The sequence below is a fragment of the Podarcis cretensis genome, assembly GCF_951804945.1.
Source record: "Podarcis cretensis genome assembly, chromosome: 1".
In the NCBI taxonomy this organism is placed as follows: Eukaryota; Metazoa; Chordata; class Lepidosauria; order Squamata; family Lacertidae; genus Podarcis; species Podarcis cretensis.
In genome coordinates, this window is record NC_137170.1 from 54,865,830 (window position 1) to 54,879,088 (window position 13,259).

The 13,259-nt window shown below is 48.8% G+C and overlaps 1 protein-coding gene across 4 annotated transcripts in view; it reads right to left on the reverse strand.

The window, feature by feature from the left end:
• LOC307202742 (uncharacterized protein) overlaps positions 1 to 13,259 on the reverse strand; it is a 110,503-nt gene that overhangs the window by 82,666 nt on the left and 14,578 nt on the right. For 2 of the 4 annotated variants that reach the window (XM_079952942.1, XM_079952941.1), the window contains exons 2-3: positions 11,561 to 11,574; positions 3,991 to 4,103 (exon numbers count right to left, since the gene is read on the reverse strand). In XM_079952942.1, the coding sequence (XP_079809068.1) occupies positions 3,991 to 4,103; positions 11,561 to 11,574 (127 nt within the window). Of the gene's footprint in view, positions 1 to 3,990; positions 4,104 to 8,058; positions 9,298 to 11,560; positions 11,575 to 13,259 lie in introns of those variants that run through there. The other 2 variants (XR_013832982.1, XR_013832983.1) reach the window with 2 other exon arrangements.

Here is a 13,259-nt window from a genome sequence, read left to right on the forward strand (position 1 = left end):
CAGGTTTTTTTTCCTTTAATTTTTTTTTTGGGGGGGGGACCCCCAAGAGAGTGGAGCCCTAAACTATAGCTTGTTTAGCTTATACATAAATCCGGCACTGGATGAGGGGGGATGTAAGTGAGATAGCCAACTTGCAATTTAACAGCCCCCAAATTTACTACTCTTTGGGTTTTTCTGAAATTGGTGGAGTGGGGTGGGAAGCCATAGTTGTTTTGTTAACTATTCAGTAGGGATGCAAAGATGCTGAAAATGACCAAAGAGCAAAATGACCTCCCAACCAATTCCCATAATAATTTAAATAATAAATAGTAATTTATGAATGCCTATAATCAATGTGTTTCCATGTGAGACATAGGGCACAACAGTGCAATGTGGGAAAACTTTAATCTCTAGATGGAGATTGTTTTAAGGTGATTGCTAGTGAACTCCTACCTATAACAAGGGTATGATTTAGGTCTGACCTATAGGAAATATTTGGACTAATGAAATAGGAACTGAACAAGATATGGGTGGTTGAGGAGGGCTGTGACAAACTGGGATGCAAAGATTCATGGGCAATGATGACAGCATTGTATCTGTCCCTGATATGCATACTGTATTTGAAACAGAGTATCTGCTGTAGAAGGACACTTAATTATATTTGGGAGACACACAACCCAGCCAGCTCAAAATCAAGAGAATCTTGTTCTTCGAATGTACAGAACTCTGATGACCAGTCACAAAGCTTCAAAGTCTCCCCAGCCAACTTGCTTTCTTGAACAGTTTTTTCAAGCGTTAGAAAAACCCAAAATCATGTTATGGTTTTCAAAAACTAAGGAAATAAAATGATGGACAGTCTGTCAGATAAAAACCACAAGGGGGTGGGGAGAAATGAAGGAAGGTGGGTTGGTACACCAAAGAGAGTGAAGCACCGAAAGGGGGAAAGGGCAAAGGGGGGAAAAGGCAACCGTCATTTGATTTTGAGGCCTTGTGTATGTCATTTGAAGGATACGTTGGAGTAGTGGAGCTCACTCCACAGCAGCAGAAAGACTCACATCCATTCCTATTTGCAGGTATGGCTATATGCAGACTCAATGAGTACAAACACAGACAAAATAACTCATATACTGCCAGCTTGGGTAGCTCATCCGGAACAGCATGAGACTCTTAACCTCAGGGTTGTGGGTTCGAGTCCCACGTTGGGCAAAAGATTCATATATTGCAGGGGGTTGGACTACATGACCCTTATGGACCCTTCCAACTCTACAGTTCTATGATCCTAGTACAATAATAATAATTTATTATTTATACCCCGCCCATCTGGCTGGTTTTCCCCAGCTACCCTGGGCAGCTTCCAACAAAAGATTAAAACATCAGTCATGAAAAACTTCCCTAAACAGGGCTGCCTTCAGTATATCTTATGGATGCTTACTCAGAAGTAAATTCTACTGTGTCCAGTGGGGTTTCCTCACTAGAGAGTGTGTTCATGTTTGCAGCTTTAATGATATTCACTATTTAGACATTACTTCTGTTGTCAAACCCCAGTATATTAACACTTTAAAACTGTTTATGCCCAACTTGGGCAGAAGGATGAACTAAATATATTTATTTACTGCAGTTTACACCCCATTCCTATCCTTAGGACCCCTCCTGGCTGAGAGATGTTGCCTTTCTGTCTCATACTAAGGTTGCAGCCCTGCACACATGTACTTGAGACTGTTCGCCTCATTCAGATCAGTAGGAAATTTTTCCAAACAGACATGCACAGGACTGATATGGTATGATATTGAACGCTTCCAGCATTTCTGTACCTAAATATTTATTTAAAACACAATGAGGGATGATGTAAGAGCTGTAAGGCCATGTGTGGCATAAAGAAAGGCCTGGCCCAAGACAATGGAAAAAACAGCACCCTGTCTGTGATGCCACCAAATCGTACTAGCACCTTTCTGAAGAACATTCTCGCACTTACAAAAAAGTGTGCATTATAGGATAATGGCTTCCTATGCAATTACAGGCCAAAACTGTCTTCCAGAAATGGTCTTCTAATAGAATGAGATCTTGAAAACGCTTACTTTAAGTCATAAAACGTAGCTGGCTGGAATACATTTTTTTTGGGGAGGGGCAGCTTTTCAACTATGGACTTTTATAAATCCATAATGAGCTTGTTGTTTCTCATTCTGTTTATTTTAGATTGATGGACAGGATGGAATCGAATGCTTAAATTTCTCAGTCACCAGAGAATGTGAAAACAGGCCTGAATCTCCTCCCTGGATATATCCTTCCTATGAATCCATACATAAACAACAACCCAACCTTCTCAGGAATTTAAGACAAACGGTACATTGTTTTTGTGGTCTTCATTCGCTTCTTGGTCACACTAGGGCAAAGTCAACCCTGTTGACCTTTCTTCTTGCCTTAAGTTAATCACCTCTAACCACTGCTTAATGGTAGACTTGAAGCTACATAAAGATCAGCAGATAAAGGAGGCACCGCTTAGTGCAGCAACCTTCATGGCTGCTGTCTCATCCACGGGTACATCACATTTGTTTAATTGAGAAGTATCAATATAACTGTGGGCCAGAGAGGTCTGCAGCCCGTACACACGAGCTCTGGGTTAATGCAAAAGGTAAATGGGAAAGAAAAGAACTGCACGTTATGGACCAAACCACTTTCTAAGTGTTGACAAATTAAAATTCGTTAGGCTGGTAAGGACGAGCAGCATTTTTAGTATTGGCTGGAATTTTATGAAATCATAGCTTGCTCTATGGCCATTGTGGGGGTGCCAGTTGCTGACTCAATTTATATCTGAGATTTCTCCCTTTATGGTTGCCTTAACCTAAGCCTATCCAGTGAGCATGTGTCTGCTCATCCTTGTCAACGCATTCAAAAAACCCTCCTCCACCAGATGTGAACGGTCTTCCTGCAGTATAAGAATATGAAGCAGCATTATAAGTACGTAATTGTGAGGTGGGAAGCCAAACCGTTCATACCAGCCCAGTTAAACTGCAGTCCTAGGACTATAGTTGGGCTGAATCGCCTTTCATTGTCTTATCTGAGTTGTGGGTCACAGTCTTCAACTGCACTTCTTGCATACAATGAAGGGAAATCTGGGTTTATTTCAGATATGTAACAAGTCGTTGGTACTGAAATTGACGCTTTAAAGTTGCACGCGAAGCTGAGAAAGGGTAAAACAGTATAATTTGCTTTGGATATCTTCTGTTTTAAAGGGAGAAGCCTTAGCAGCTAATTGAATTGCTAGTTTCATTTCCATTTCAAGCGGGGGGGGGGAATACAGCATAAACTCCCTTACCTGCCTGATTTTTAAAATGTTGTCATTCCCTTTGAGAAACCCCTTTGACCTACCCCACTCCCAAACATTAGCTGAAGGCCTTTAGAAACTGCCTAGAGGCAAGAAATTCCTTTGGGCCAAAGATGGAAGTGTGGGGAGAACACCCAGGTCTCTGCTGAGGGTTATTCTTTTTAAATTCGGCTATACTTCAATGAAACAGGAAGCAGTGCTAAAGATTATCACATCTCAGTCGAGCTTTACAGACCCCTTTGATTTCTGCAGGGTGAGGGGAGAACGTGACTTGGCCTGCCTCTCTTTTACTTCACCTTTCTTCCTCCTTTTCTTGAAAGGGCGCCTATGAAATTATATGGTCACATGCTGCCCCGCGCTAAGAAGTGATATCGACCAGCAAGTTACATCAGCCTGGAGTTTCCTTCCCTTCCCTTCCTTCTCAAAAAGAGGTATGCAGCCCCAGCCTTGGGAAAGCGCTGCACTACAGGCCCTACCAACGACGTGACTGTTTTCTGCTCTGGTCAAGAAAGGGAAGGGAAACTGCACCCGTTTCCAGGGTCGGCGGGACGGATCTCAAGGGCGCGCGTTGTTTAGTCTCTTTGCACTCTTTTGTTTAGTCTCTCCAGACCGCTGTGACCTTTCGCGCTAACCCTGCTGCTCACGCGGTTGTGGGGTTTCTTTTCCGTGTGCGTTGACGTGTTTCTCACCTGCAGCTCCCAACTAGGCGAGTCCTCTTCTCCGTCCTCTCCCTCGGAATCCGATCTCTTCCAGAGTGAGGCCTTCCCCTCGGACCGCCAGCCCGGACAGACGGGGCCACCACCTGCAAAGGAGCACAGCGTTCTCGACGTTAGCGCTTCCCAGGGCAAACGGGATTCTTGTTGCATGGAAGGGGGGACGACACGGAGGCTGCTTCTGTGGGAAAGAGGCGAGGGAGGGAGGGAGGGACGCAACAACCTCCAGTCGAAAGAGCATCTCGCCTCTGCTTACATCGGACGTCCTTGAAACTTCTTGGGAGACACGTCGCATAGCTAAGGGTGGAGGGCACGCAGAAATGGGAGGCTAAGTGGGCTAAAGGCTCCTTTAGAAAGAAAGGGAAGGTGAGTGGCTGGCTATACATTTGATTTTTTAAAAAAAACCTTTCTCCCAAAGATCATTTTCTCACAATATCCCTTGCCTTTTCCGACGGACGTTGGTTTGGCTCTTCCACCTGACTCAGCTCGTCTCGTCTTTTCAGACAGCTGTAGTCTCGGCTTTGGGCCATTCCTAGCGTGCCCTCGAAATTTAAAGGTGGGGGCATTTAAAGTATTTCGGGGATGGTGGCGTGGGGGAGTTTCTTGGAGAGGACAGATAGAACTTTTCTGCATCTTTCGAGAACGATCTCTGCTCACAAATAAGAAAAGGTAGCATAAAAGCGAGGCGTGCGGAACAGAAAAAAGGTTAGCCATTCACCTCCCCCTTTCCTGGGCAGGGGGAGGGGGAGGAAAGCAAGTACCCCCAGCTTCCCCGTAGCCTTTGCCTGCAAGGACGTGAGGATTTTTCATTGGGAGAGAAGGAAACGGAGGATGAGGCCTTGCTCGTGTTTTAGACGTGGTCTCTAGATCCTTAGGAAAGATCTCATTGCCTTCACTGAGAAGAACGCCATTGATCCCCCAATGAGCAGACAATCTTTCAGACTGAGTGGATCACGCCCAAATCATTGAGATTTGGAAGGAGCAAGGGCTGTTGTTGCCCGCCACCTCGGGCAAGGGAGCCTGTCGCGGTTTTGCAGAGCTGACGGAGCTTCCCTCTAGTCGAAAGCCACCCCCTCAAAATGTCCCCTCCCGCCTAAAAAAAATAAAAAAATACCAGTCATACGCAGTAGTGGTGGTGAGGCAAGGGGGAGACAGGCGCTATGGTTTGCTTTTGCCCTTTTAACCCGCATTGAAGAGCACGGCTTGGAAGTGAGGGAAGGAGCTCAGATTCCCGCAACTACAGCAGTTTCCCCCAGACTGGTAGCAACAGTTGGCTGCCAATGCAAAGAGCCGAAAGGAAGGGAGCTAACCCACGGTGGCTTGGTTTTTCCAAGCGTTCCTCCTCAGACACCCCTCCCCTCCCAGATTGCTTAGGTTGGGATTCTCCTGCGACAGGGATGGGCAAGACACACGCACAGCAAAGGAGAGGCTCTGGTCGTGGCTGCTCCATCCGTGCACTTCCCTCCCTTTCAAGCGCCCCTCTCTGCCCTGTGTGCGCCTTTCCCTTCAGAGATGCTCCCCAGACTCAGAGGGCTTGCTGGAGACTGGGAGGATCGGCAGAGAGGGGGGATTCGGGTGGTGGTGGTTGTGCAAGAAGGCGAAAAGCGGGGATCTTGGGCAAATGCACGTTGCTTTCGAGGCGGAGTGACCCACCTAGTGCTGCCTCCCTCAATCCAGCTCCATTGCCAGCCACCAACCCTGGCCAAGGAGGTGGGGAAGGGGAGAAAAGGTGGGGAAGAAACCCGAGACGCTCCTTTGCTTTTGCCCTGCATCCCAGCTCAACAACTGGGCAGACTTTTACTCTTTTCTGCAACACCACCAGCCTGTCAAACCCCCTTTTATCTCTGGAGAAACAGCAGCCCTCAGCCTCGGCTGTGTCCCTCGCCCTCAGTGTCTCCACTGCAGCCTTCTCTCCCAAGCAAGAGACGCTCCTTCCGGAGTTCTCTGTGTGTTGGCTAGGAGGGGTGGGGGGTGGGGATCCCTGAGAGTTGTCAAGAGTTGGAGAAGGATCCTTCTTGGGTTTCCCACCCTTCCTCCTCCTCCTCCTCCTTCCAAAGAGGCTTTTGCACCCAATAGGCCCCGAGATTGCGACAACCGGGCATTCATTGCACGGGCAACTTGCTGTTCGCCCCTCGTCTGGTCTGTCCGGGCCGAGGTGCATTTGTCTTCGTAGGAGGGGGGGGGGACGTTTCCTCCTCACCTAACGCCCCTTCTTTCTCCTGCCCACGAAATCCGACTTGCTAATTACAGCAAAAGGGGAAAGGCAAAGCAATGCAGGCTGCCTCTAACTCTCCTCGGCGCTATGTGCATGGCTAAGGAAAAGGCGAGGCAGTTTCAATAGTGCTAGACAGCTGGGCTGAGGCGGCTTCGCTCGCTACCAATCACCTCGTCCAAAAGCAACGCCTCGGCCGGGTTTCCCCCCGGATCTGGCCTTTTTTACCCCGATCGGGGCCATTTGGAGTTGGAAAAGGGGAGACCTCGGGAATCGGAGGACTGGAAGTTACCTAAAAGGAGGTTGAAAGTGATGGGGGTGGGGAATGGAGGCATCGCCTGATGACAGGAGTCTCCCCTTAAATCGGGGCCGATTTGTGAGTCCCCCTCCCTGCTATTTATGGGGTGATCCCCCAGTATCCCACCCACTCTGAAATCGATAGAAACCTCCCTCACCCTCCCCATCTTAAAGAGAGACTTGTCGACACTTGTCTCTCAATTCAGCGGAGGACTTACACATCCAACTCCATCCCTGGTGGGATGGAGGAGGATGGGACACATCACACACCCTTCTGGCGTGGGAGGGGGCGTCCTCTGAACTTTTGAGAAAGTTTTATTGTATTTTATTCTGTGAAGGTTTTCATTAAAAAAGAAAAAAAAGGCAGTAGCATGAAATCATCCACGGAAAAGAGCAAGCAGAAGTCGATTAAGAAAGTTAAGCTACCAAAGGATCGTGGGAGTGGGGACGAGGGTGGGGGGAGTTTAATTCTCTCGAGACACACACGCTGGGTGGGGGAGAAGGGGGTCGTGGGGTTACAGAGGAAAAGGGAAAGGAGAGGCGGCGGTGGGGGGGGGGGAAGCCCAGAAAATCTAGATAAGTCCGAGGCTCGGCGGTCGCGCTGCTGCTCCTTCGGCGAAAGCGCCCTCCGCGAATGCTTTTTGGGGTAAGGGCTTCCCGGCTAGGTAGTTATATACAGCAAGCCCAGACCGCAAAAAGATTCGCGAAGGACAAAGTCTCCCGTGGCTTCCTACATCCATCCATCCGGCTGCCACCAAAACGGGGAAAAAAAAAATCAAATATCCAAGGCACCCCAAGACGGCCGACGGCTGCTTTCCCAGACACTATCGGGATCATACCATCCGCCCCATCGTCCATTCACTCACACACGCTCCATCCCCACCGAGTCCCTCTGCAAGCCCAAACCGAGAGATCCAACTCAAGAGTCTAGGAGGTGGGGAAGGGGAAGGGGGGGGGGGTTTCCCTTGGCCCAGCCCTTCACATCCAGCCCCCGCTCCACCGCCTTCCCCCTCCCCGCGAAGGGGCCGGGAGCAGGGGCTTGCAGAATCAGGGGGCTCTGCGAGCAAGGCAGAGTTGGGAATGCGCTCCCCCCACACCCCTCCATCGTTCTGCTCCCGAGCAGAGGGTCTAGCGCTGTGCACGGACGCTGCGTAAAGAGAAAACTCTCCCCCTGAGCACTAAATAAATAGAGACGAGGCCGGCCGTTCATTGGTGCGGGCTAAAATCGTCATTCGCCAATCAGGAGGAGCCTCACATTTCTCTCCCTCTCCCTCTTCCCCCTCCCCAGAAAAAGGGGAGGGGGAAGAGCAAGAGAAAGAAACATTTCCATTTCTAATTATTCAACAAACCCTAGACAAGACCACGCTCCATAGTGTTGCTATGCCTGTTAGACTTATCCTTGCTGTCTGCCCCGAGGTTGGAGATGGGGAGGGTTGGGGGGTAGGAGCAGGGGTTTGAGAAGGCACTTGCAAACAGCCTGCAAGGCATCAAACCGAGCAGTTAGGCTTCACAACACAGCACAACAAAACACTTACCCCAAGGACCTGGTTGTGCGCCATGTGGGCGCAAGAAGCCACAAGTCAAAAGTTCAGATCCGCTGAGGGTAGCCTGATCCCTTCAGTCACCAAGTCGTGCCACCCAAGGAAATGCCCACTGGGGGAGGTCAAGCAGTGGCCATCGCTGATCCATCGGCTGGATAACTCATAGTGAGATCCAACTGCGTTGGGATGGCTTAGGAAGGTTGCTGGAGCACTGGGGGCGAGAGTCCCATTGAATTTGCCCCGCAGTGCCTTCTCTGAGCCTCTGCTCAACACCCGCAGACAGACTGGGGGACTGGGGTGGCGGGTGGAGGGGGAAAGAAACGCCTCCCCAGCTAAAAGTTGCAAGAGCACGACACTGAACTAACTCCACAGGTCTTCTGGGAATGGGAAGCCTGGCGAAGGTGCTTCTCCTCTGCCGCAGCTCGAGAGTGGCCACTTTGCCACGGAGTTCCCTAGGCAAAGTTCGAGAAGAAGGCATCCTCCTCTACCGAGAGTCAACACGAGTCAGCCCAAGAACTTGGAAGTTCCCTTCCTGGTTGCCTGCACCCCGCAGCTACAATGACGCCTCAAGAGCACAGGAGTTCCTACCGGGAGATCCAAAAGTCCCTACCTTCTCCGTTGCCTTTCCCCCCAAGCAAATCCACCCCGAGAAGCAGCAGCAGCGGCAGCGGCAGCAGCAGCAGCAGCATCACCAGCCCTCCGGCAGCAGCAGCAGCAGCAGCAGCACCGCAGCCTCGTCGAGATGCAAGCTCCTACTGAGCCCTACCTGCTTCCTCTTTCCCTTCAAGTACTGCTGTTGCTGCTACGGATTCGCTCCCAACTTGCTTTGCTTGAGACTGGCACCTCTCGCAGACATGGGGAGCGAGGAGCGGAGGAAGGACAACAAAGTTGTAAGCCCCCTCCCCTTTCCCCCCTTCACTTACCTTGCTTGCCAGGCGCTCAAGCAGCCATTGAGTAGGATAGGATCCTTGCTTGGAGGTGCAGGAAGCAGCATCTCCCCCAGAGTATGTGTGCCTCTGCGTGTGTGGGGTTTTGGGGTGGTTTCCCCCCCTCTCCCCCCTTTTGTTTTTAAAGGAAACTCGTGGCAAAGCTTCCCTTCCTCCCAGGCATGTATAAACTACTGTAGTGTGTGGGAGGGTCACGATCTTGCTAAGTGCAGAAAATTTTCCCAGGATTAACCCCTTCCTCTCCGGCCTCCTCCTCCTGCAACTTGTTGCAGATAGGTGTGTGTGTAGTGTGTGTGTGTGAATATATATATATATATATATATATATATATATATATATATAGTGTATATATATATAGTATCTGAAACACACACATGCGGATCAGGAAGCAAAAAAGCAAGCAAGCAAGCAAGCCTCGGAGGAGTCCAGATGCCCCCCTGACGCCGTTTTGATTGGATGGTCTTTTCATGTAGAGGGGACGTCTCAAGTCGAAGTCACGATTCCTCCTCAGTTTGGAACCATCTGTGACTGGAGCCATGACGCAGCCAGCACACATTACTCACTTTTACAGTCACGACTTGGAAATCCGTGCAGTTTGCAACCAAAATTACACCGCCACCATTGAATTATTTAATAGGATCCAGTTAAGGGTAATCTTATGCATTGTGCCAGGAGATGTGCGAGGACGATCTGGCAAAAGTGAGGGTAGGGTAGGGAGATCTGAGGGAAGGGGACGCGAGGGTGGGTACTCGGAAAGGACCGGCAGCTTTTGGATTGCTTGTAATGACTTTCACAGTTTGTGTGTGTATATGATTCATTGATGTCCATATGGAACGGTATGTCAAAGTGTTTGAAAGCACTTTGCTTGTTCTCAGACGACCCATTTGTAAATACAGACACGAAAGCCCAAGAAAAGGATGGCTTCTCTATACATCATAGGGACATCAGTGGGTGGTGTGCTCAGCAATTGATTCTTAGGCTTGCGTTGTCTCAGCGGCAAGAAATGTCCAAGCTATTGCATGCAATATGAGCGAAGGCTGCTGTGACCAAGCCTATTTATCTATATTCATCCTACAATGCTCTCCCGGTGGTCTTTACTGCATCTCTCTCATTGTCTGCAAGAATCGTAAGTGATGCTGAGCTTTGCGTGTGGTAGGTCCACTATAAATACAGTTGATTCTGCTGCTTTCTTTAAATCCCCTTCCTTCACTGTTACCCGCTTTAAATCCCCCCCAAATCGCTTCTTGCTGACTTATGGCTGCAACTAAAAGTGCCTCCCCCTTGGGAATACAGCCACCCTTTCCCCGTTGTTGAGACAAATGGATTCATGCATGTGAGTGTTGCGCTGTGTCTCTGTTTCAAAGCACTCAGATGACATGGCTTTTGCTTAGCTAGAATGCCTCTGAATCGGCATGGTCACTGGCTAACAAGAACATTCCCGGCTTCAGGAAGTTACCGGAGGATGATTGATGCTTGTTTCGTCAAGGTAATGGAGCATCTGCTCGGTACATACGACAACAAATCCTCAACACCCCACTTTTAGTCATTCCACCAACTCATCTGGTGAGGATCTCTCTAAGGAAGCGAAGGAAGGGCAATAAGAAACACACACACACACAACACGATAGGCAGAAGGTGTGGGCATTTTGGAGGGGATAAACGAGGTGGGAGGAGAAGGGGTGAGTCCAAATAAAACAACCTATAGACTGTTCTTTTGAGAGGCACCATCATCAGGTGCGGGCTATTTCAAACGCACGGGCGGGAAAGGGGCAGGCAAGTCTAACCAGAGCGGCGCTTTTACGCACCCGATGGGAAAACCTGACTTAGATGGGAAGCGCCCAGCATTTAACGAACAACTTCTGTCTCCCACCATCTCACCGTAGCCCCTCACCCACCCACCTGTGCGCCTCCCCTGGCATACGTGCAGTGAGGGTGACCTAAGCGAGAGCAAGGTAACAAGGTCGAGCTTCTGCAGAGGCAAAGAGCCACAAGCAGAATGGGCTGCTGTTTCAGCACCCGTATCCACGGACAGCTCCCAGCAAGCGTCGCCTGGGTGGCTTCTTAGCAGAGCGCGAGGAAGAGCAAATTGATAGTGTCAGCATATTCCATGATCCCTTTATGCAATCTACAGAGAGAATCTCTCTCTCTCGCTCCGACTCGGTCTCCGTCTCTCTCAAGCTACACAGGAGCCTTGCCATTAGATTGCGTCTAGCCACCCTTCCGGGAAAAAAAAGACTGAGAGCTCGAGAAAGAGGGACTCAATAGCGCCGACAGAGAGGGAGAGAGAGAGTTGCAGCTTGCTATTGATTCAGAGATTTACCGACAGGGTGATTCCCCTTTCTGCAAGAATTCCCTGTGTCTGGGTTCCGTGCATGCACCAAATTCGTTAAGCAGACGAGTATGTTCCACTCTCCCCTCCCTCTTCCTCCACCCTCCCCCTTTAATATAAAAATAGCAAGAGAGACAAAATAAACCCAAGCATGCATAAAATAAAGGCAAGATTCACCGTCACTCTCTCTGCGGCATGCACAAGAAATATTACTACTTACCCAAACGGGAACTCCTTTGGTAGGAATGGGAGGGGAAGAGAGTTGGGGCTAGGGAGTGAAGGGAAAGTGGTGGTGGTAGGAGCGAGCGGGAGGGGGGGGGGAGAACGTACAGACAGAGAGAGGGGAAAATCCAACAATTAATTTCCAGACAGTAGTTGGGAAAAATATACTGCGGTGATGTCCAGGTTTTCTTCCACCCGCGCTGGCGTTTATATACAAGTGCAACTCTCTGTCTATTTCTGGAACGCGATCAAAACCCTGATGCTATTTTTAGCAAGTGCTAGGGAGAAAAAAAATCCACACAAAGGCATTTCGCTGGAACGTTACGTCCAAAATATTAAATGTGCATTAAGTCTCCCACCTGCCCCCAACTCCCCCACCCAGCTTCTTTCTCCTTCACCATTCAGAGTTGTTTTAGGTGCGACGTTGCAGAGAATTTAAAGGGCTGATATTGATCGCTTTCCATATTGCCCTATTGCTCAACCTTGGCCCCCCCATTCACAGATATGTTGAATATGACTCTCTGCCTGTTGCCTTGCAAGCATTGTTGTGTCTGCGTTCTTGCTGTGTCTTTAATAAAGTAAACGTAAAAAAACAAAAAACAGAAGCACACACAACAGCCATGCACTACTTTACCCTCATGCACAAATGTGGCATTCAAGCAAGCTTGCTTGTTTTTCTGAGAAAGAGAGAATCTTGCAGAGTGAATTACACAGCACAAAGAAAGGTTGTTTTTAACATTCTTCTTTCTCCACTCCAGTTTTTTTAAAATCCTTTGTCTTGAGACTAAAGAATCTATAAATACACACACACACACACACACACACACACACACTAAAAGAACGTGCATGTGTGTGTGTGCGATTGCGTTCTAGTAATTCACTACGAAGGGAGATGGGGAAAAATAGAACCATTAAGGCTTGCAGGCTACAAGAAGCCAGCCTGAGACTCCTTTGCAAGGCTGCGTCAGTTATCAGCTATTGACGTCACGTTCAGATTCTCCTCTTCAGAGGCTCCAGTTCATCATAAAAGATGTCTGTGCTTGGAGCTTTTGTGCTTGCAGAAAAGCACTTCAAATCTGGGGGAAAGAGTTAATTAGCAAGCCCCACAATTGGGGTGTGTGTTGCACCTTTTTGTACATTGTGTGTGTGTGTGTGTGTGTGTGTACACACACACACACACACACACACACACAATGCATGGGGGAAGAAAGGAGGAAAGGGGAGACAAAGGTGTTTTTGGAGTGTTGAGTAGGGAGCTGAATATATTTCAAAACATCTCCTAGAATCGAGCTGCAAAAGAAGCCAAAGCATACTATATATGCACATTGTGCAGGGACATTTCCTATGGTATCTCTTGTATTTTGATGTAGCAGAGCAGGGGGAAGGGATGTAAAACCTGAGATTTTGCATATTTGTCAAGCAAACAGGAGGGGAATGGTAGCAGCATTTTAACAGCCCCTCCCTTGTACTCACACACCCACACACTGAAAACTGGGGAGGGGGGAGAGAATAATGTTCAGTACCCACCTCCTGTACACACAGAGACACATACACAACGCGCACACACCTCTCACTCTTTTATTTGGCTACAGTAGCAAAAGCCATATATTGATAAAGCTGGGATTAATTCTGTATATTTGTCAGGCAAACAGCCCCGTCTCCTAGAGTGACGCAAATAACAGATTCTATGGCTCTGG